Source organism: Lacerta agilis, chromosome 2, assembly GCF_009819535.1.
Source record: "Lacerta agilis isolate rLacAgi1 chromosome 2, rLacAgi1.pri, whole genome shotgun sequence".
NCBI lineage: Eukaryota > Metazoa > Chordata > Lepidosauria > Squamata > Lacertidae > Lacerta > Lacerta agilis.
In genome coordinates, this window is record NC_046313.1 from 6,417,620 (window position 1) to 6,441,691 (window position 24,072).

The following is a 24,072-nucleotide window of genomic DNA, read 5'->3' on the forward strand; positions in this document are numbered from 1 at the left end:
CTTCTCCTCCTATATATATACACCTACACCCTCAAGCTGCAGTTAAGCCTGGGTGGTTCTCTAAATTTCTACTGGTTCATATGGTTCAGTGTGCCCAGATCTTTACTGCTCAGACTGGTAGATGCTGACCTCTGTCACTTTCCCATCTTGCTCACAAACAGTCCTGGTTCATAGAGTCCCAGGATGACAGAGAGGGAAAGAAGCAACATACCACATAATATTCCTCCTTGGACTCTTTAAGTAAATGACGTCCCATCCACACTGCACATTTAAAGCTTAGTTAAACCTCAGATTGAGGGTGTGTGTGTCAGGTTTCTCTATATGGTTCATTCCCAGCCTTCTCCTCTGTTCTGGAATTAAAACTGGTTCCTTGGTGTAGAATACCTAAACCAGGCATGTCCAAAGTCTGTTTTAGGGGCCTAATCTTGCCCTCTGCTCGGTTTAATCCGGCCCCTGAGGAAGTTTATTTCCTGGGGTAAAATCCTAAAAAAAAAACCCTCAACAACCTCAATCCTAAAAGAAAGTCAACAGCTCTAACCCTAAAAAAAAGTTCAAGCAACTTCAATCCTTAAAAAAATGGTCAACAACTTAGGCTGGTCCTTTGGTCTACCCCCATGGCCCTTCACTTCATCACTTCATCAAATCTGGCCCTCTTTGAAAAAAGTTTGGAACTAAACTATGCGCTTTGGATACATAAACTATGGGCTTTTGTGACAGGACTCATCCCTGGCCCTAGCATGATCCAGTCCCTAGACCAACTGCACATTTCCAGGCTCCACCTCAACCTACCAGAGACATTTTGCCACGACCTGCTCGCCTCTCAATGCTCTGCCCTGACCCCCAGGGTCTGTATCTCTGAAGATTTGGGCAATAATACCCAGACCGCCACCACAAGCCCTCAGTCTCCCTGTAACCCAAGCCTTAGTTAATAGAACACTTGAATCTAGCAGATTCATTTCATACCAACCTGCCCAGGTTCTTCTCCACCTGGCTTAGGGTTGCTTGGTCCACTGAGATCCTAAGACCCAGAGGGCAGAGGCTACAACAAGACATGGACGGAGAACCTGCAGCCTTTCTGATGTTGCTGGACTACAGCTCATATCATCTCTATCCATTAGCCATGCTGGCTAAGGCTGATGGGATTTGGAGTCCAATACCACCTGAAAGGCCACAGGTCCCCCTTTTCTGAAGTAAGGGATGCTGCCTGATAGGTTATGGAGTGGAGCCTAGTGGAATGGGGCAGAAGCCTAGCCTAACCTGACAGGAAAGAGAACCTGGTAGGTCAAGGGAACAGATCCTGGCTGTGTCCGGTGCATCAGAGGTTGGAGACGGATGAGGATGGGGTGAAAGCTAACAGCAAAGGTTATGAAAGCCAAGCAGAAATGATCCTTGTGGTCCCTTCAAACTCTGCAATTCTATGATTCTATGAAATTGGTGTGCCCTCTCTGGTTCTGTTCTCTTGCCCAGCTAATTTGGCTTTGATCAGTTTGCAGCCATGATCATCTTTGTCCCAAGGGTGGGGATGCTTTCCTAGCTTTCGGAATGATACTGCAACTGCAGCACAGAGTGCTAAGGGTGTGGGAATACGTTTTTGGTTTCTCCCGCGCGCGATAGCCGCTGCACCGATCGTTCCGCACTCCCGCGCAGAAGGATAAGAAGATCCGGCCGGAGTTGGAGCCTGGATCCCTCCGCGCCTCCCAAGAGCGCGCCAGGAAGCCTCCTGCTAAGGGCTGCAAGGCTGGTTTCCTGCCCGAAAAGACTCATTATTGCTAAGTTGTGATTGGTTTATGCTGATTTGGTGACGCTGTACAAGTTCTCAATAGATAGCCTCTGCCTCTGTTAGCGGTTAACACAGAGAGACGGAGAGCTCACTCGCATTCAGTGAGTGCACTTCAACAACCGACTGCAGTCTGATTTATTTTGGCCTCCTTCTGCTTCTTCGGCCACACCTTTTACTTTTCTTACTGCCTATCGCTATCCTCTTCAGCCCTTCAACTATTCCTAAAACTCCTCACGACCTTCAAGCAACCCTCATAACCAGTGGGAGCAGGCTCTCCAGCGACTGGTTATCCCGACAAAGGGTTTGGCAATCCACCCCCCCCCAATGTTGCCTAAGTACCTGCACAACACTTGCCAAATGAAAGCAAGCATTTCCCAGTTGCCTAGGCATCACAGGCACACACCCTACTCTTTGCACTATGCAAAGGTATCTGAAGAAGTGTGCATGCACACGAAAGCTCATACCAAGAACAAACTTAGTTGGTCTCTAAGGTGCTACTGGAAGGAATTTTTTTTATTTTTTATTTTTTTCTCTCTCTCTCTGATGTTTGCAGAAGTAGCATGTTGCTTTCCATGTCCTTTTTATTTTGTGTTGGGTTCTACACAGACACTCTAATACAGCGGCGGCGAACCTATGGCATGTGTTCCAGACTTGGCACGCAGAGCCCTCACTGCTGGCACACGTGCCATTGGCCCATCCGTGCTGCTGTTGTTTCCCCCCCCCATTCGTGTCCCCCTCTCTATGCTGCAGCTTGTGTCCGCTGTTGAAACCCGGAACCTTTTATTTCCTTTTTGCACAGTCCACCCAAGATGGCGGGCGCGATCGGCTGGCACCCCTTCCGTGCGGTGTGGCAACCTTTAAGGCTGCAGTGTGTGAATAGCAGAACAGACGCTGTGGACATGCACAGTCCACCCAAGATGGTGGGCATGGTCGGCCAGCACCCCTTCTGACCGGCGCTGCGCTGCGCCACACCGCGTTTTAAGGCTGCAGCAGGCGAACAGTTCGCCCGCTGCAGCCTTAAAACGCGGCGTGCCGCCTGTTGGAAGGGGTGCCAGCCGATCGCGCCCACCATCTTGGGTGGACATGCGCAGTCCACCCAAGATGGCGGGCGCGATCAGCCGGCACCCCTTCCATGTGGTGCGGCATCCTTTAAGGCTGCAGCGCGTGAACAGCAGCACAGACGCTATGCTGCTGTTCGCGCGTTGCAGCCTTTTAAAAGTTGCCGCACCGACGCTGTCGATCGAGTGGGTGGGGCCTGCCCCCAGAGTGTCACCCCCAGGGTGGTACCCGGGGCAGACCGCCCCCCGCCCCCTTGCTCCACCCCTGATAACAGCGTTCATTTTTAACCCTTATTGTGCTAGGTTTTTTGTGCTTTGGCTGATGATGATGTCGGTGCTGCACGTTAGTTCCAGGGAAGGTATTATTTGTCGTTTATTTCTGTTCTCTCTCCTCCCCCCAAAAGCTCAGCAGCTTTGGGGTGTCTCCCCCCCAAAAAAACCCTCAACGAAAAGCTCAACAACTCTGGGCACTTTGCGATAAATAAGTGGGTTTTGGTTTGCAGTTTGGGCACTCGGTCTCTAAAAGGTTCGCCACCACTGCTCTAATAATTAGGATAATAATAATTAGGTAAGTGTCCCTCTTCTTACACATGCATTCATTGCCCAGGGATTCTTGGCATTTTAAAGGGGTCCCCCCCTTGGTAATCAGGTCATTTCCCCCCTAAAATATAGCATTTGTAGCTGGAGGCCTGTCTGTGGCAGGAAGTCAATTTCAAAATTCTTAACTTAGAAACCCACATGTCTCCCTTTCTGTATTTACAGATTGCCTTTCAGAATTGTCCCTCAAAGTGGATAATTAAACAATAATATATGTAACGAAGGCAGCGAGAATGCTACTAGCCTAGAGATGGAAGGAAGGAGAAGTACCAGCGAAAGAAGGACGGCAGACAAAACTGATGGGGTATTCAGAGATGGCGAAACTGACGGGGAAGATCCCGAACCAGGAAGATCAAGTATTTTTAATTTATTTAAAAGACCACTGTAAATAGTTAAAATCACTGGCAGGCATATAATGACACTTGTAATGTGGAATTAATTATGGTAACTATGGATATACTGGAGTTGAGGCTCCAGTACTTTGGCCACCTCATTAGAAGAGAAGACTGCCTGGAAAAGACCCTGATGTTGGGAAAGATGGAGGGCACAAGGAGAAGGGGACGACAGAGGATGAGATGGTTGGACAGTGTTCTCGAAGCGACTGGCATGAGTTTGGCCAAACTGCAGGAAGCAGTGGAGGATAGGGGTGCCTGGTGTGCTCTGGTCCATGGGGTCACAAAGAGTCAGACATGACTGAACGACTGAACAACTACTACTACTACTACTACTACTACTACTACTACTACTACGGATATATAACAGATGGACAATGGTAAAAGATGCAGTAAATTTAATCTTAAATATGGAACCTATGGAGGGACGCGTGTGGCGCTGTGGTCTAAACCACTAGCCTTGGGCTTGCCAATCGGAAGGTCAGCGGTTCGAATCCCTGCGACGAGGTGAGCTCCTGTTGCTCGGTCCCTGCTCCTGCCAACCTAGCTGTTCAAGAGCACGCCAAAAAAATGCAAGTAGATAAATAGGTACCGCTCCGGCGGGAAGGTAAACAGCGTTTCCGTGAGCTGCTCTGGTTCGCCAGAAGTGGCCTAGTCATGCTGGCCACATGACCCGGAAGCTGTCTGCGGACAAATGCCAGCTCCCTTGGCCAGTAAAGCGAGATGAGCACCGCAACCCCAGAGTCGTTCGTGACTGGACTTAACTGTCAGGGGTCCTTTACCGTTACCTTTATGGAACCCATGGAGGGAGGGAAGGAGGTCCGAAGGTTCAAAAGAACCTTTTATTTTAATGTTTGAAATGGTGAAGTTAAAATGTATAAAATTGTGGAAAAACCAATAATATTCTTCTTTAAAAAGATAATTAAATAATAAATAACTTCTGAATGGAAGGGGGAGGGGCAACATAAGATAAGATAAGATAAGATGATAAGATAAGATAAGATAAGATAGATAAGATAATATTTCTTCATTGTCAAGAGAGCTGTTAATAGAAGGCTAAAGGAGGTTGATCTCCAGCATAACATTTTGACAGGAGGTGGCACTTGTTCACCAACAAACCTGGGGTTAGCACCAATAACGAAATTACCATCTTACTTATCTTCTATTTCTGTTGCGGTGCACAGGTATGCCTTTATCAAGGCCAGATTCAATGCCTTCCCATCAAATGTCATGGGCAACAGACTCTCTAATGGCCAGGTCTCATTGCTATGCGACTGTAATAGTGGTTCCGTAGAAACATTACAACATATACTTTTTTGCTGCCCAGCTTATTCGGCAGCCCGGTCTAGATTTCTATCCCCCCTTCTGATAGGACAGGCAGACGGAACCCAGGAGGCCAAATTAATCCATTTATTGAATGACGAGGAACCGAGTAGATCTCTTACAGTCGCTAGATTTTTGATAAATGTCCTATCCCAGAAAAAGAGAAATGGGTCACTGCATAGTTTTGATAGTTTAACTAATACCCAGTATTATTAAGTTATTAATTAACTCTTAAATAAAGTTTTAGCTGAATCCCTATCCTGCATATGTATTAACCAAATTGAGTTAAAATGTTATTCTTGAAGGACTGTTTAGAATTGATATTGTTCAAATTGCAGCAGTTGCTGCCTCTTTTTTATTGTTTTATGTCGAGTTGCTCCAAATTTTCTGTTTGCTTTGTCTGTTTTGTTTTGATACGGGCCAATGGCCGTAATAAAATTTACTATTACTATTCATTGTCATTGTACAAGTACAATGAAATTGGATGCCATCCCATAAACAAAACAAAACAAAACAAAAAGCACAATTTCAGCCACACATACGCACAGGAGCCCCTACTTTAACAATGGTTTTAAGCCCTTTCTCCGCAGATGCGGCAAGCCAGCTGGATGTCTTTGGGCATGATGGTGACCTGCTTGGCGTGGGTGGTGCACAGGTTGGTATCTTCGAAAAGGCCGATCAGATATATATATATATACTTCACAAATTGTCAACCACTCCCATAAATTACCAATGAGGGAGGGATTGATTTACTTGACTGCGGTAAATAGTAGAAAGAAACTAAGGGGGAGGGGGGAAGCTTTCTGAATGTTTATATCTGACAATTTAATACCTATGTTGGTCTTGAGTGACAAGGATGATGAAATATGGATTTCAACTAGAGGCAGATACTGTGTTAATTATATAGGGGTAGCCTTCTGGAGTTAAAATGTTTGCAAGGGGAACGTTTGATAATCTCAATGAAAGTCATTTTTTGCATTTCACCCAGACCCACTAGGTGTCAACATATTATTTAGTGGGTTTCAAGATAGGATGGGCTGGTGCCAGACTAACCAAGCCTGTGAATATTTCGAATTTCTTTCATTTCACTTCTCCAACCAAGCCCAGCTTCTGAAAAGCCATATAAAGGAAGACGACTTGGAGAGGATTTTGGACTGTTCATCTCTCTCTCTGCGCCACCACCTTTATGTTGCAATGAGTCGGCAGCTGAATGCCAGAGCTTTGAATGGAGGGAGGGGGTTTAGCGCTGGTTCTGCAATTGTTTTCGGAGGGGGCAGGATCAACGCCTCCTCCCCCAGCCGAAGAAGCACCGGAGCAGCAAGTGGAATTGGCGGCGTTTACAGTAGGAGCCTTTACAATCTGGGGGGTACCAAGCGCATTTCCCAGAGTGTGGTTCCTGGAGGTGCACATCGTGGCGGTGGATTTGGTAGCAATGTTGGTGTTAGTTTTGGTGGATTTCCTGGTGGTGGATGGGCCAACGGCAACTTTGGCAATGGCAGAAACGGCCCTGGGTTTCTTTCTCATCCGCCGGGTAGCATCCCAGAAGTCATCATTAACCAGAGCCTCCTGGCGCCACTTAACCTGGAAATTGATCCTGAGATCCAGAAAGTGCGCAGAGAAGAAAGAGAGCAGATCAAGAACCTCAATGACAAATTTGCTTCCTTTATAGACAAGGTAGGTTCTGCAATTTTGAGCTGCTCTGTTAACTAACTGCTTTCTTAATTGTTATTTAATTCCTTTGTCAAACAGGAAATATTTAGCAGTATTCCAAATTGATATGCCTGTGATTATGTTAGTTCATACATTTTTGAATTATATATATTTATCTGCCCCTTACCCCCTTCATACAAACACTTTACAATTCTTAACTCACTTGTCACCACCAATGGACACACGGACATTATAGGCATCTACTTTGGCCAATTACTGTATTATCTAAATCTGGGAATGGGTCAGATTTCTTGGATTCTGCCTGTCTTTTCATTATGGCAAATTAAAATCAATGAAAAATAGACATTTTAGTAGAAACACTGAACCTTAATTCACAGAATGGGGACAGATGAATGATTTAATAAGACTGTCCTTTTTCAAATTTATTTGGAAATCTTGTAATGAAGCTTGGTGATGTTAAGGAAATGGGCTCTTTTCAGTTAGCCTTTACATTTGTAAGAAGATCTTCTAACAATGTATTCTGGGTACACCCCCCTGTTCCCATTTGAGAGAAAACAGCATGTGGTAATATCATGGTATGATGCATTTGGGTTGAACTTACTTTTTTCTGGTTACAGGTAGGTAGCCGTGTTGGTCTACCATAGCCAAAAGAAAAAAAAAAAAATTCCTTCCAGTAGCACCTTAGAGACCAACTAAGTTTGTTCTTGGTATGAGCTTTAGTGTGCATGCACACTTCTTCGAAAGCTCATACCAAGAACAAACTTAGTTGGTCTCTAAGGTGCTACTGGAAGGAATTTTTTTATTTTTTATTTTGTTTTTACTTTTTCTGTGATAGATGATAGATAGATCTAGATGATAGATAGATAGATGAATGATAGATATATAGATAGATGATAGATAGATAGATAGATGATATGTTTATTTTTTATTTTGTTTTTACTTTTTCTGTGATAGATGATAGATAGATAGATAGATATAGATAGATGATACAGATAGATGATTGATAGATAGATATAGATGATAGATAGATAGATAGATGGATAGATAGATGATATGTTTATTTTTTATTTTGTTTTTACTTTTTCTGTGATAGATGATGATAGATAGATATAGATAGATCGATAGATATGTTTATTTCTTATTTTGTTTTTACTTTTTCTGTGATAGATGATAGATAGATAGATAGATAGATAGATAGATAGATGATAGATGATATAGAATATTGAAAGGCAACTCCATAAGGTAACACCACTCCATAACACATATCTTGACAAGTCTTGTGGGAGCCCAATGAACTCTCAGCATTGTTCTTGCTGAGGAGTGGGGGGGGGGGAAACCAGACGCAAGCCCAAGGAGGATAAAGAAACAAAAGATAGAACAGCGTCTCGTTGTTCAGGAAGGATGTATGAATCAAATTCCATACTCCAATATTTGTAAATTTAAATTCATAGTTTTCCATCTAAGCCAGAGGAAATTTACCTGGCCACTTTAGTGTAGGGGAACATGGGCTGCAAGCTATATAGTAAAGCAATCAGGTGATTTCTTCAGTGTAGACTGGATGGGACACACAATACACCACAAGACTTACTGTGATGCTGCTTCCTATGTGCTAGAGAAGAAATAAAATTGAAAAGAAAACTCAGGGAAATTTTCCTCATTTGATTCTCTTTCCCCCAATTTGAACGCATAGTTTAATGATTGCTTATGATGGCATGCGTCTCCATCCAGCAAGTGATATCCATTTGCAGAAGTAGACATTTGTCTGTGCAGCCAGTCAATGGATATCAATGTCTTATTGCTCATGCATACTGCAGTGTTTATCCAAATCATATTGAATGGGCTGGATGAACTTATTGATGCAGAGAGTGAGACCACTTTCCATCCAAGCCCAACAATTGCTTCTGCAACTACAGCTGAATCAGGACCAGGGTGTTTAGAAAACGTCTTGTATATACAGGATTTGGCAAGGAAAATATTAATAGAATGTTAAGCATTATTATCCAGACTTGCCATTTATACAATCAGTCATGTATCTAATGTCACAGTGTGGAAGGTTCCAGCCAGCCAGCCAGCCAGCTAGCCATGCCCTTTTCCAGGACTCCATTTAATCTCTCTCCTCTCAGGAAGTTTTCCATGTTCTCCCTCAATAGCCAGCATTTTGTGGCCACTCACCATACTGTCCTCAATGTGCTGCTTTGGAAGTTCCCCTTTCCACATGGTGTTCTTTTTTTGTGCTTCTGCAAAATTGGGGTTTCCCCATGAGTGCAGATACTACCATCTACAGCATGGGTGGAATTGTTTAGACTACATAAGGACCCATACCTTTGCAATTAATATCAGGAATAGCCAATATTGTGACCTTCCAGTCAGACCATTGACTGTGCTGGGTGGACTTATGGGAGTTGTGGTCCAGCAACTTCTGAATGGCATCACATTGGCTACCCTGATAGAAAGTGCCCTGTCCTTTAGAGTCGAAACCTGAATTTGAGATTTTTTAAAATAGATTTTATTAAGTTTTCAACAGCACATCACAACAAAACAATAACATAATAACAAAAATTATACAAAATGCAAAAATACATAAAATAAAAACAACACAATACAAAAATACAAAGAAATCTACAACAAACACAACTATAACACTATAATCATTCTCTTCCTTAACATTATTAATTGACTTCGTCACGTCCCCTCCTTCTGTTTTCATTGTATAACATCGTTAGTAAATTCTTAACATTATATATTCATCAATCTATCTTAATCTTCTTCTGAATCTAATACCCTTATCAAACTTCTATCTTTATTTAATCTTATCTATTTTCCATAACTGTAGCCTAATATGTCTTCTAGTTCACTTCTCAAATACTAATCTTAGCATAAGTTTTTAAATACTCTTTAAATTTCTTCCAATCTTTCTGTACCGCTTCGTCCTTCTGGTCTTGGAGTTTCCTGGTCAGTTCTGCGAGTTCCATATATTCAATCATTTTCATTTGCCATTCTTCCACCGTTGGTATCTCTTCTGTTTTCCAGTTTTTAGCTAATAAAATTCTTGCGGCTGTTGTGGCGTACATAAAGACTGTCCTATCCTCTTTAGAGATTTCATAGTTTGGCATGCCCAGTAAGAAGGCCTCTGGTTTCTTACTAAATGTGTTTTTCAACACTTTTTTCAATTCACTATATATTTTCTCCCAAAGTCCCTTACTTCAAGGCATGTCCACCACATGAATTTGAGAATTTTGGACTTAAAAATTTGCATTCAAAAATTCAAGAGTTCAGTTCCTTTTCTTTTATGTCATGTGAAATTTTAGTACAGTTGCTCTCCATGCTATGCCCGGAAAGGCTTAGAGCTGCCGTGCGACTACCCTTGGCCATTCCTATATGCATGTTGAAGTTGCTCACCAGTGCTCTTGTTGGGTACTTGCAAAGACACTCAGCCTCCCTTTCAATCTATTTGATCCTCAGGTTCGATTCCTTGAGCAGCAGAACAAAGTCCTAGAGACCAAATGGAACCTCCTGCAGCAGCAACCCATCTCCCATGCGAAGAGCAATGTGGATTCCCTCTTTGAGGCCTACACCAACAGCCTGAGGAAACATCTAGACTCTCTGAAGGGCGAAAGAGGGAGGCTGGGTTCAGAACTGAAGAACATGCAGGATCTAGTGGAAGACTTTAAGCACAGGTAGGTGTGGAAAGGCAAAGCCAGCGCTCAGTTCTTCCCACCTGGAGTGCCATTCCCCAGTGATGGAGACGTACGTTTTGAAGTTCAGGAGCTCATCATGACAGCCTTCATAGCTACAATCCGAACAGCAGCTCTCAAATGCAGGCAGCTGCGTTATCCATATCTTCACAGACACTTCCCTGCACCAGAGCAGCAGTGTGTAGCATAACACTAAATTTAACCAGGAACAACTGACAAGTCATAGATGTTAAAGAACAAATTCACCTTGTAAAGCACATCAGGCTTCAACCAAAGATCTTCAGCCCACTGAAACGCAACCTTCAGCTTTTAATTAGAAATGTAAACAATCTTGCAAAAGTACCCAGCTTCTCCTTGACCATTTCCCTCATTCTCTGAGCCTCTAAGCTAATCAGTCACAAATAAACTAGCAACCCTCATCAGCACCACATTCACTTGCCAGTGCATTTGCCTGGCACTGTTTTGAGAAAGGTCTCCTATCATGGTTTACACATTTGAGGGAAAGTGCCATTGCAGAACAGAAATTAGTAGAGCCCTTTACTCTCTATTTCACCTTGCCAGTGGCGTTTCCCCTGGTTTGTGCCCCCCCCTTTTACTTTAAACAGATACTGAACAGATTATGGCCACAAATCCATCAAAATCTTTGCTTTTGTTTTCATTGACTCTCAAAAGGTATGAGGAAGAAATCAACAAGCGCACCACTGCTGAGAATGAATTTGTACTGCTAAAAAAGGCAAGTCTTGAAACGCACGCAAAGTGATGACACACGTTATAAATCAGGGGTGAAATACCCCAGACTTGAGGTCTGAATATAGCTCTGCCTAGGCCTCTTTCTGGCTCTGGGGAATCTTTCTGCACAACCACACACACTCTCTCCCCACTGGCCTGGCTTCATAGCCTCCAGGCTGAAACATGTCCTTGAACTCCGATAATGACTTTTGTGTGCCAGGGTGGAGGCTAGAGGTGTGTGTGTGTGTGTGTAAAAGCCAACCTTCTGTACAAAAGTAAAATCTACGTTCCTTTCCCTGCCCACATGGGCCTCTGGCATCGGTCCCTTGGGCGGCTGCACAGAAGAGAATGTGGCCTTCGCTCTGAAAAAGGTTCTGCGCACCTATTCCAAATGGAGGGGAATGTGAGTGTGGGAATATGTAAATATACAGACGACCTACCCATCAACTGTCCTGCTTTAAGCAGAACATCCTGGAATTACAGAAGCTTCTGATCCCATGATGTCCTGTTTTGGCTCACACGAGAGCGCAGCCCTGAAAGATGTGCATTTGGGGGGGGGGGCACACTCTCACACAAGTCACATGACTCGTGTAGGAGCTGCTCTCCCAATTTTCCTCTGTGGCATGTTGGAGGGTGTGCAACTAGTGGATAAGAGGTTCTATCAACAATTAAAGCAGTGCATGAATTTTGTTCAATAAAAACAAACAAACGAATGAATGAACACATATGTTTTGAATGAGCTCCATGTTCGAGTGGGCACTGAGGGGGGGAAAGGCCCTCTGGTGTGCCTCCTCTGGTGTTGGTCTCTCCTGGTGGGCTTACCTGCTAGAGATTATGGTGGCAGCAGTAGCAGGCAGCTGTAGCAGGACTGGTGGCAGCAGCAGCATGGTAAGTCATCTGCCATGTAGATTTCCCACAGTGCTCTAGAATGATGCTATGCTGGAGATGTTATGAGTATCTGAAATGGTGGGTGACTTTCAAATCCACCAACATCTGTACTGGGTGCTGCCATAGCACTGGAGCCCTAGCAGCTGCTCAAGGATATCAACTGCTGATGCCATAGATAGATGATAGATAAATAGATAGATGATAGATAGATAGATAGATAGATGATAGATAGATAGATAGATAGATAGATAGATAGATAGATGATAGATAGATAGATGATAGATAGATAGATAGATAGATAGATGAGAGAGAGAGAGAGAGAGAGAGAGAGAGAGAGAGAGAGAGAGAGATGAGAGATAGATGCACAATCTCTTCCATTCAACATAGGATTTAAGTTTGGGAGAGTAGAGGGCACAAATCTGAGATCTAAGATGGTAATTTCAGGGCTTTTAACACTTCTAAAAGAAAATGAGGGCCTATGTTTGGAAGGTGGGGTGCAACGTGTTTCCATTTTTACCTCCCTGCTCCAACTGGATTCACCTTTTTTTGGCAGAGGGAGGTGTGTTTACAATGCTCTTCCCCTGCAGGCCCAGGACCTTGCATTGTAGATCTGAAAGGACCCTAGAGTAAAGCAGGTATGCCCCACAGTCTGTGATTTCCTCCCTGCAGTTACACCAAATGCTTAACTTAGGCTAGACCTTTACTGCTGTGTGTTCATTTGACTGGTTCTTAACCCTTTATGAGCTTCAATGTAATTTCCCCCTCCCAGGATGTGGATGCTGCCTACATGAACAAGGTGGAGCTGGAGACCAGGGTGGCTTCTCTGACAGATGAACTCAACTTCTTGAGATCCCTGTATGAAGTGGTGAGGATACTTTGTGCTCTCCTAAGGACCACCTGAGATTCCCTGCATGAAATAAACTGATTGCAAACATTCCTACCCTTATCTGGATTCCATAGAGCAATGGCTACCCAATGATTAAGATTTTTGTGTGACTTACAGGAGCTGTCACAGATGCAAGGACAGCTAAGTGACACCAGCATCATCCTCTCAATGGACAACAACCGTGACCTGGACTTGGACAGCATCATTGCAGAAGTCAAAGCTCAGTATGAAGATATGGCCAACAGGAGCCGAGCAGAAGCAGATGCCATGTACCAAAGCAAGGTGTGTACATGTGGCTTGGGCAAGTAACATGACAAGTGATGCAAAATGTGGCCATTAAAATGCCACTCAAATCCATATGAAACTTGACAAATTCATCAGAAGAAATTTGGACACCTGGAGCAGATTGTAGCTATCCTTTTTAGGAAGGATCTCTATATTGTTTCTCTTTCAATCGATCCCGATACTGGGTGGGACAAACTGTCTCAGGGAATGTCAACGATATATTTCAAAAATCATCTGGCAGGGGAAGAGACCCAGAACAAAACACCTAGTCTTAATTGATATTAAGGACAGAAGAGGCTTCTCACTGCCAGATATAAGTCTGTACTATGAGGTGGTCTGTCTCACCTGGTTGAGGGATTGGTGTTCATTGGGGAACCCAGACTTATTAGATCTTGAAGGATTTAATATCAGGTAAGGCTGGCATGTGTACCTGATCTATGGAAAGTACATAAGGACTTACCAATCATATTGTCAGAAAATCCTTATTTAAAGTCTGGGAGAAATACAGAGACCTTCTAGAACAGAAGATGCCATGGTGGATCTCACCAATTGAGGCAGTGGTGTAAGGAGGAAAAACTCAAGTGTAAAGTGGCCCGCCTACCAAACATTACTTAAAGAAACTCGACAAATTCAAAACAGGAGAGTTAATGAGAATTTCCCACCTAAAAATAATTCCCGCAGTTAGAGCACTGTAGTACTTTTCTATTCACATGCTTTCTAGTTGCAAAGAAGAGCTCAAAACAATAAAAATCTATTGACTTGCTTCTAAAAAAAATCTAGCCCACTCTTGTCTACTCTGGCTGGCTGCAATGGCTCCTCAAGGTCTTAGGCAGAGAGAGGGAGAGGGCTTTCTCATCACATGCCACTTGATCCTATTGACTGGAGATGGCCAGGGACCTCCTGTATGTAAACACATGCTTGGCCACTGAGCTATGATCCTTCTTGCCTGGGAATTTCTGCATTCAAAAGCCAAAGTTGAGAATCTGAGGGACACTCGAGACACAGAGAGTTTTTTGTTTTATTGCTTCTTGCTTTCGCAATTGTTTGCTGAAACATGCCATTAACTAATGGATGGAATTCAACTTGATGCTAGGTGGGGTATGCACTTGTGGATCAAGGTCTGCTTGTGCATTGAGGACCCCCCCCTCTACTCCACCTGCATGCCCCCTAAACCTGGGGGCATAGTTCTTCCCTCCAACTCCTCTTTTACCTTTAGCCACTGGCAGCTTCAGGCAGCTGCAACTGGTGATGGATTTGGCCTAAGGACTGGCAGCTGCTGCTATGCTTTATGATGTCACATGAAATCAGTTTCAGGAACTTCAGCTCACAGCTGGGAAACATGACGATGCCTTGAAAAATTCCAAGATGGAGATTTCTGAGTTGAATCGACTCATCCACAGACTAAGATCAGAAACGGAAAGCGTGAGGAAACAAGTAAGATGCACGTTCCTTTAGCAGATATGCATAGCAAAGGTTGTTTGTTTGCATCCAGTGATTGCTCTACTGCAGAGGTTCTCCATAAGTTGTTGGAATTCAGTTCCTATCAGCCTCAGCTAGCAAAATCAGAAGTCATGGATGATGTGAGTTGTAGTCCAACAATGGTGGTGGAGTCAAACAAATGTGGTGGAGTCTCCTTCTTTGGAGGTCTTTAAGTGGAGGCTTGACAGCCACCTGTCAGGAATGCTTTGATGGTGTTTCCTGCTTGGCAGGGAGTTGGACTGGATGGCCCCTGTGGTCTCTTCCAACTCTATGATTCTATGTCTGGAGAATCACATGGTTCTCATCCATGGTCTAAGAATGTTACAGTGAGTAGTACACATTGCAGTGGTTTGGGAACAGACTTTTAATGGAGTGAATCTATTATTAGCTAATTTAATACCAGTAATGCTTTCTGGAAAATAACTCAATCCAGCACTACTTAGCTCCAGCAGTTTTACCATGGTTTTGCAATATTTGGGGGTCAGTTCCACACTCAGGGTGGGGAAACTGTGGCCTTCCAGATTCTGTTGGACTCCAACTCCCATCAGTTCCAGACAGCCTGGCCAATGGTCAATGATGATGGGAGTTGTAGTCCATCAAGATCTGAAGTGGCACAGGTTCCCCACCTGTGATATTCTCCCTGCTTTCAGGGTGTTTTAGCATCATGAAGAAATGATCTTGAGTTAAGCCCAAGGCTGGCAATAATATTTATGTTTGATTCTACAAATATGCCTTGAACCTATTTCAACTAAATAATTCAGTTCCTGGTAAATAGTTTTGCTATTTTATTTTATTTTATTTTATTTTATTTATTTATTTATTATATTTTTCACAACACAATGGGGTTCTCTCATTTACCTGTTTGGCATTCCATAGATACAGGTGTGTCACAAATCCTTTAAATTATGACTGCTACAAACTTCAAAATGTAAACATGGATTTTTGAGATGTGAACATTTTTTTAAAAAAAATTCTTTCAAAAAGATGTATTCTAGTCTGATCATCTGTAACATGCTAGCCTCAAGAAGTGCAGGACATAATTTTACTTTTGAAAAAAACTGGGGGCTAAATTAGGAATAGGCCAAATCATTCCTATTAGTCATGTTGGCTGGGGCTGCTGGGAGCTGGAGTCCAACATCACCTAGAAGGCACCAAGTTTCATGCACTACAATGATTCCTGAGTTGTTTTTGACTTACTGCATAGCTGCATCTGAGAGTTAAGGGCATAAAAATGGACTCCAGTAATCCAAATGAATGAGTCGTTCATTCAGAGGCAGAAAGAAACATTCGAAAAATACAAAGCACTTTCACTTGTGGTGCAAATTCTTAAAGCCCCAATTATTAAATTGATGGCTAGACCTATTGCCAAGACATTTCCTGAGTTGTATCACTTGTACTTGACAATGAAATGGAGATTGTGACTGTGTAAGCCTTTTGTGACTTTTGCCTATGGCTCTGTTATTTCAATTTGTTAAAAAGCTATGCAATATGTTCTTACAGTTAAGTTAGTGTTCTTGTATCAGTTTGAGACTGTATTGGGCATATGGGAAATTTCTGAAAATAAATCATAAATACTAATTAAAATGGCTAATGTTTGCTCTGAAAAAAGGAGGAAAAAAACCCTCTAGTTATATGAGCTGATTTCTATGTGAGCTGATTTCTATTCTTTGCACTTTCTCCATAGTGTGTCCATCTTCAGTCATCTATTGCTGAAGCTGAAGAACGTGGAGAGATAGCCCTCAAGGATGCAAGGGAGAAACTGTTGGAACTGGAGAATGCCATGCAGAAGGCTAAGGAGGAGTTGGCCCGCCTTTTGCGTGATTATCAGGAACTTTTGAATATTAAGCTAGCCCTGGATATTGAGATTGCCACCTACAGGACCCTCCTGGAAGGAGAAGAATGGAGGTGGGTGTGATGAAAACCAATGGCATGGCTGACAGGCTGTCCACACTAGGACTAGTTGTTTCCATACTCACCATTTTCTCTGGCATTGACATGTTTCATTCCTCAATTTATTCTTGAGAAACTAGGCACTGATCTCAAAAGGTTCTGTTCTCATTTACCCTGTTGCCCTGTCTTCTTCAAATGTTGATTTGTTATGTTGTTGTTGTTGTTGTTGTTTAAATCCCATCACAATCTTCTGAGATCAAAACAAACTCTGGACTCAGCTACACAGCTGCAAGTAAAACATTTAAGTGCAATATTACAATGTGACACTGGATGGCGATGGTGAGCCTTATGGAAAATTCAATGTATTTTTAAAAATGCTTTTAAAAAGCATTTTTAGAACGTTTTTAATGTGTGTAGATTCCACCACTATTGTCTCATGTAAAGACAAGCAATCTTACATTGCTAATGCTGCCTCCTACATCCCCCTGTATAGTCAGCATAGCTGTCAACTTTCCCCTTTTTTTAAGGGGAATCCCCTTATTCCGAATAGGATTCCTTGCAAGAAAAGGGAAAAGTTGACAGCTATGATAGTCAGTGTTGGAGCAAATAATAATAATAATAATAATAATAATAATAATAATAATAATTGGAGCAAATATAGTAGTAGTAGTAATAGTAACAATAGTAATAATAATAATAATAATAATAATAATAATAATAATAATAATAAACCTTCTAGCTAGTTTGATGAAGCTCAGTGCTATTGGGACAAAGGAAGCCAGTTTGGCCAGCAAATTCTGAAGAGGGCACATGATCAGTTTCATTCAGTGCTGCTTGAAAAATAATGGAAAATGTTACTTTCCCCTTTATATAAAGACTAGATAATCCAATCACCCAGTGAACAGTGGCAGTACTAGTATAGCACTAATGCTTGTTTGTTGGTTTGTTTTAAAAAGTTGTCTGGCAGTATTCAATGTATGGTGATACAATTTTCACAATGTAAGTAGATTATCAAGCAATTTGCTTTGCTAACAATAATGCTAGCAAGTACGAGTGAATCCAGCCTAGAAATGCTCATATTCAGAATGGGAATCCTGTGGTCCTCCACGTGTTGATGGTCTACAGTTCTCATCATCCCTGATTGTTGGTCATGCTGGCTGGGAGTTTGATTCTGACAATGTCTGGAGGGCCATGGGATCCTCATCCCTGTACAGAGGTGATGATTTGCCAAATGTATGAGCCATAAGCAATAATGGATAACAACAGCAAGGCTGCAATCCTATACTGTACTTACATTCTCAATGGCAGGGGTGTACTTGAATGTTGCAGAATGAGCGCTCCCCACATCAAATGGCCGTGCGCAGCCCCCCGGATCCAGTGTGGCTCCCAGTAGTACGGGTTGGCTTCGCCCTCCCCAGGCAGGATACCTGGAGGTCTCCGCCTGCCTCAGCCAATCACCCAATCCTGTCTGAGGAGGCGTTGCCAGGGGATCGGCCAGGTAGGGGGAGGGACCACCCTGCCCACACAACAGAAGGTGATTCTTACCTGTGAAGCTTCAGTTGGCTCCAGAGCTTCTCCCACCCTCCCTCCCCTCCCTCAGTTAAGCCTTCTTTTGCAGGTTAACCTCTTCACAGGTACGCAGGCGCTGCTATGTCATGGTTGCTGTTGAAGGGCCGGAAAGGAATTTTCCTGCATTGGCAGGTTTTGCCTTTCCCGTAGCAAAACGTCACAACTTTGGCAATTTTCAGGCCTTGGATGCAATCCTTTAGTCTATCTTCCTAAATGTGTGTGTGTGTGTGTGTGTGTGTGAAGTGGTGACCCATGCCCTCCTTGCAGCGGTGATCCCAGGATTCCGTTAAAGGGGTCTTGAGGGGAAGGATTAGCCATACGCCGAGAGGTTGTCATTGCTCTCCAGTGGCGGCGAATGGGGGTGGGGGGCGGGCTCTCTGCTTGAACACATGTTCTCCAGAGCAAGCCCAATCCCTACACATTCTGGATAACCCTGTTGTCTCCCAGATCCCTGGCTGGGGACTGGAAAGGATAAACGCCCAATGCCTGAGCCAAGGCCTCCCTACACCTGAACTTAATAAAGTTGTGGCCAATTTTAATCCCATAGCACATTGTCTTGATCATTATTCCGCTCAGGGTCCCTGGGGTTGTGGGGACTCCGTCTGTCCACGCAAATCGAGTTTTCATTCAAACTTAACCAAATTCCCGTGGTGAAGAACATCAGCAACTGCTGCCGAATCGATACTGCACTCTGAGCCATTTTTTCGCTCTTTATCAGAACCTATTCCTGCAATTGCTGCAGAAAGAATGAGTTTGACTGCGTTTCAGCAAATGCAGTGACTCAAATTGCACCAACCATTTCTGTGTCAACTCTGTTTTCCCCATTGAAGCGCATTTATAAAATTTATCTTAAACAACAATTCTAAACAACACCAACAACAACAACAGCAACAGCAACAACAAACAACAACTGGCAGATTTAAACTTTTCAAGCTGAGAGAGACAACCAGTCTTTCATGGAAAAGAAAGCAAGTTGCAGGCAGGTGTAATTACTGAGTAAGTGTAAGGTGGGAAAAAAGTTTTGTTTGCTGAGAACGAAGACACCACAAGAGCCTGGGGGCACAACAGTGTCCCTGGAGATGGCAGCCTAGAAAAATTACCATGCTGTTAATGTTAGTTGTGCCATCAGTTGCAACTGACATTTCAAGAAACAAAGAAACAATTGAAATCAATTTTGCAATGGACAATTTCAGGTTGATTTACAAGGCATTTTGTTAGCTGAATGATTTTATGAGTCAGTTTTGGGCAAGGTAATTTCAGCAGCCACGAACACCAAAATACCAGTGAGTTCAATCCCTGCTCAACAGCAAGATCCATGAACCCTACATACTCCTTACTTGGGAGTAAGTCCTATTGAATTTCAGTGGGGCTTAGTTTGGAGCAAAGCTGAAAGTGTGCATGATGCACAATAATATATGCAGACTTGCTTGAGAAGGAGGACATGGAGTCCTGAATTGCTCACTTTTAATTTTTTATTTATTTTTTCTGCTTTCCCCAAACAGGATGTCTGGAGAATACGGCAGTGCTGTAACATATGTAAGTAGCCAAAGATTTTGTGCTGGCATTCTGTGTTTGCAATGACAGCATGTTTCTGAAGCACCTGGGCAGATTCAGTACCCCAGTCCACTGGAAGCCAGAGCAAAGACTGTTGCTGGTGCAGTGAAGCTTTCCCTCTCTCTGCGCATCACCAAATCCACTCTCCAGAGGCAGGAGAAGCCCAGTACAGCATGTGGGAGCAGGAGAGGGGATATTCCTTTATACTGCATCGGACCATTGGTCCATAGTTTAGCACTGTCTACTCTGACTGGCAGTAGCTATCCAGGGTTCAGGCAGAAATCTTTTTACCTGCTCTACCTGGGGATACCTGAGTTCAAGCTGGGACCTTCTGCATGTAAAGCAGGTTGCCTGTACCACTGAGCTATGAACCTTCCCCCAAGCTACAGCCCCTACTGCATAAGGATTCAGATGTTTGCACATTAAATGTTCCGAATATTTGCAAAGCTTTTAAGGTGAATATAATATACTAACAGGGAACTTGTTCCCCTAAAGAGGGCCCTTAGACAAGACCCAAACGAACTCAGCGGTGACTGAACATCCTCAGATGGTGCAGAATGGTGACTGAGTGTTAGGAGAAAATGGGGGGAAAAAACTGGATGAGGAGAGGGTGGTGAAATGAGTTTCTTAGAAAAGGACCCGGCTGGCTGGCTAGCTAGCTGCTGGATTCAGAAAAAAGGAACTCCTCTCTACAATGTTTTGATGCATGGGCAATTTGTATTACTGTATATTCTGGCCTATAAGACTACTTTTTAATCCAGGAAAATCTTCTCAAAGTCGGGGGTCGTCTTATACGCCGGGTGGAGAATCTGCGGTCGAGTATATCTCAAACTGTATATTTTAACTGGAAAAGTTGGGGGTCGTCTTATATGCCCAGTCGTCTTATACGCCGGAAAATACGGTATCCTATCCTATACAGACTTAACTGAATGAGTGTCTCACTTGGGAATTCTCTCTAAAATTAATGTGCCACAATTCAAACCTCCACCTCTCCTCCTCCCTCCTCCTCCTCCTCCTCCTCCTCCTCCTTCTTCTTCTTCTTCTTCTTCTTCTTCTTCTTCTTCTTCTTCTTCTTCTTCTTCTTCTTGCTTCTTACTGAAGCTGTAGTTAGCAACTGCGGCGTGGCAGGAGGAAATGGACAACTGAGCCGCGGAGAAGGGCTCAGCATCAGAAGCGGTTCAAGTTCTGGAAGTGGCAGGGGCACCGTGGGATACGGCTCTGGAGGTGGAGGAAGTTGCCCTGGCCTGAAAATCATATCAACAACCTCTACGAGCAAAAGACAACCACCAGATGAACCACAATCATATAATGTACTGAAGGACCAAGCTGACCACTTGCAAAGCCTAGAGGCTGTCAACACTAAATATCTGCTGTGAAGAAACTCGCCCTCTGTGTGCAGCAACTCTTTTTCATGGCTTCAGAATGGGGTTGGGAAACCTGTGGCACTCCACATATCTCTCAGCATCCTTGGCCACTGACCATGTTGGCTGGCACTGATATATATATAATCTCCTACAAGCATTTAACTTATCTGCTATGGCTCCCCCACTCCTCCAAATCCACAGCTCAGTGCGGAGAAGCCTCTAGTTAGGCTTCGCTAACCACCCTTGCACAAGAACTACAATTCCCAGGGTTCTCTTGAAAGAGGGGGTGACAGTTAATCCAATATAAGTCTGTGGTGCGCTGGGCTGTTAATATGCTCTCAATATTATTCCGCACTGTTGCTTTGTGTTGCAAAAAAGGGTTGTGACAGCAGCTCAGAATGGCACCCTAACACACATCTCCGCTTCCCCCATTCAAACAGTTTGATCTTGCAGGCTTGAGTTCATTCCAAGTGGGCCTGGCTACCATTATAGCCCTTTACGCAAGGGACTCACTGCCCAATCACCCATCACTTGCTCCCACTGTGCTTTCCAAAGTCCTCCTGTGATGTCAGGGCCTCCCCCAAAGCACTGATATTTCACTTTACTGATGGGCTTGCATGGCACAATCCCAGAATGAGAAAAGAATCACAGGCCCACCAATGCTTGTTTGTGAGAACATACTATCCCAGGTTTTTTTGAGGAGGGGGCGGTTGGGGAACGATGGAACATCCTATCTATAGCTCCCATCCCAAAACAGAAAGCCCCTGGAGGACAGAAAGTTAGCAAGAAGGCACTTTTCTGCAATGACTAATGAGAAAACATCCCAATGGAATCCCATTTCCTCATTGGCTGTGAGCAGAGCATATGTTAACTCAGCATAACTCATATGTTATCTGAAGAAGTGTGCATGCACACGAAAGCTATACCAAGAACAAACTTAGTTGGTCTCTAAGGTGCTACTGGAAAGAATTTTTATTTTATTTTGTTTTAACTCAGCAGTGAGCAAAGGGCATGAACCTCCTGAGCTACCTGATTGTGCCTGCACTAAAGGTGGGGACTGCCTGCTGTCCCAGCCAATAAGCCCTAGCCAGGCATTACATGGGTGTTGGGCATTCACCTTTTGGAAGTAGGAATGCTCAGTGGTTGGATGTCGGGGGGGATTTCAGGGACGGGGCTTGTAATATCAGGGACTGTAGTCCAAGACTGCTTCCCCTTCAACACAGGAGTGCCCACATCTGTAATAGATGAACAGGGCTACTCAGAGTTTGGTGGCTGGAGTTCAGGGTGGGGCTTGAACCTCCTTGGGTAAGATGCTGAGCACTCGGCACTTCTCACCATCACAGATATACTGTGGAAGAAAGTCTTTGAGAGCCAGTGTGGTGTAGTGGTTAAGAGCGGTAGTCTCGTAATCTGGGGAACCGGGTTCGCGTCTCCACTCCTCCACATGCAGCTGCTGGGTGACCTTGGGCTAGTCACACTTCTCTGAAGTCTCTCAGCCCCACTCACCTCACAGAGTGTTGTTGTGGGGGAGGAAGGGAAAGGAGAATGTTAGCCGCTTTGAGACTCCTTTGGGTAGTGAAAAGCGGGATATCAAATCCAAACTCTTCTTCTTCTCATGGGCAATTATAAGTTACTGTGAAATCTCACCATTTCATTATGGCATCTTTTTCATCTACCCATACATTAGCTAGGAAAAAGAGGCATGTCACACTCACATATAGTCCTGGCACCTGTGTTCTATGTACATCATAGGCACCAACTCCTCAGGGCCAAGGAGTCTTTGCCCCCCCTCAATAAATATTTGAGGGTGCCAGGACCCCCCTCCAAATCGATGGGCATTGCTATTCAAATGGTGTGCATGTGCCGTGTCATGTGATCTATTATGTGGGGCATGGCTTACCTGCCCCCCCCCCAATATTTATTCAAGTTGGCTTCCCTGATGTACAGTGAGGTGAGGAAGAGTCTGTGGTTCACATACAAATTCCCTTCCCTCCCACGTAGAGTAGGGGTAGGGAATGGCCCTCTAGATGCAGTTCGACGGCAACCCCCATCAGCCCTGACCATTGGCCATATTGCAGCGTAGTTTGAAGTGAAGAAACGTGGCATACAATTGCAGGTATGTCTGTATGTATGATGTGAGTTAGAGTCTACCAATGTCTGGTGGGTCAAAGGTTTCTTATCCTTGACACAGAACATAGGGAAGGGACCACAGTTCAGCAGCAGAGCACATGTTTGCATGCGGAAAGTCCTGGGTTTAACTCCCATCTCCATTTTTTTTTAAAAAAAGCAATATTCACGTAGCAGGTGATGGGAAAGACCTCTGAGTGAGGAACAGTTGGGCCCATCAGAGTAGACAATACTGGGCTAGATGGACAAATAATCTGACCTCATGCTGGGTGTCTGCTTATGTTCCTATAGTGTATGATGTGAATGAAGCATGTATGCTTAAACCTCTTTGGGTGGATGGATTAAATGCATGGAATCTGCACACATGCACAAGCCTGGGGTGAACGCCACATGATTATTCTTGCATGTTCCTCATTTTAAAGACCATCACTGCCAAGAGTTGTATGTGAACCAGCCTACATTTATCATACGCCAACCCCGTAGCAGAACTCCTGATACACATACAGTTACAGGTGGGTAGCCGTGTTGGTCTGCCATAGTCAAAACAAAATCGAAAATTCTTTCTAGTAGCACCTTAGAGACCAACTGAGTTTGTTCCTGGTATGAGCTTTCGTGTGCATGCACACTTCTCCTGATACACAATTCCAGAATGAAACTTGTTCCATGCTTGGGGAGAAAAAAAGGCACCTGGTCCTGGACTGGTGACAGCAGTCACATGTGAACACTTTCCCACATAAAAAAGTCTGTGCTTATTAAGAAGTTATCATTGCCAACACATGTTTTAT

The 24,072-nt window shown here is 43.8% G+C and overlaps 1 protein-coding gene across 1 annotated transcript; it reads left to right on the forward strand.

Moving 5' to 3' along the window:
- Window positions 1–6,344: 6,344 nt before the first annotated feature.
- LOC117043009 (keratin, type II cytoskeletal 5-like) lies at window positions 6,345–21,397 on the forward strand. Its single transcript, XM_033142633.1, has 9 exons — window positions 6,345–6,824; window positions 10,284–10,498; window positions 11,189–11,249; window positions 12,903–12,998; window positions 13,137–13,301; window positions 14,613–14,738; window positions 16,468–16,688; window positions 19,745–19,778; window positions 21,362–21,397. Exons 1-9 carry the CDS (start codon window positions 6,345–6,347, stop codon window positions 21,395–21,397), a joined length of 1,434 nt encoding a protein of 477 aa, XP_032998524.1.
- Window positions 21,398–24,072: the final 2,675 nt, after the last annotated feature.

Excerpts from the sequence above, each read along its gene's own strand:
- LOC117043009 (XM_033142633.1), top strand. The coding sequence starts at position 6,345 with ATGAGTCGGCAGCTGAATGCCAGAGCTTTGAATGGAGGGAGGGGGTTT. Across the intron at positions 10,499-11,188 it reads GTGGAAGACTTTAAGCACAG|GTATGAGGAAGAAATCAACA; the intron begins GTAGGTGTGGAA and ends GACTCTCAAAAG. Across the intron at positions 14,739-16,467 it reads CGGAAAGCGTGAGGAAACAA|TGTGTCCATCTTCAGTCATC; the intron begins GTAAGATGCACG and ends CTTTCTCCATAG.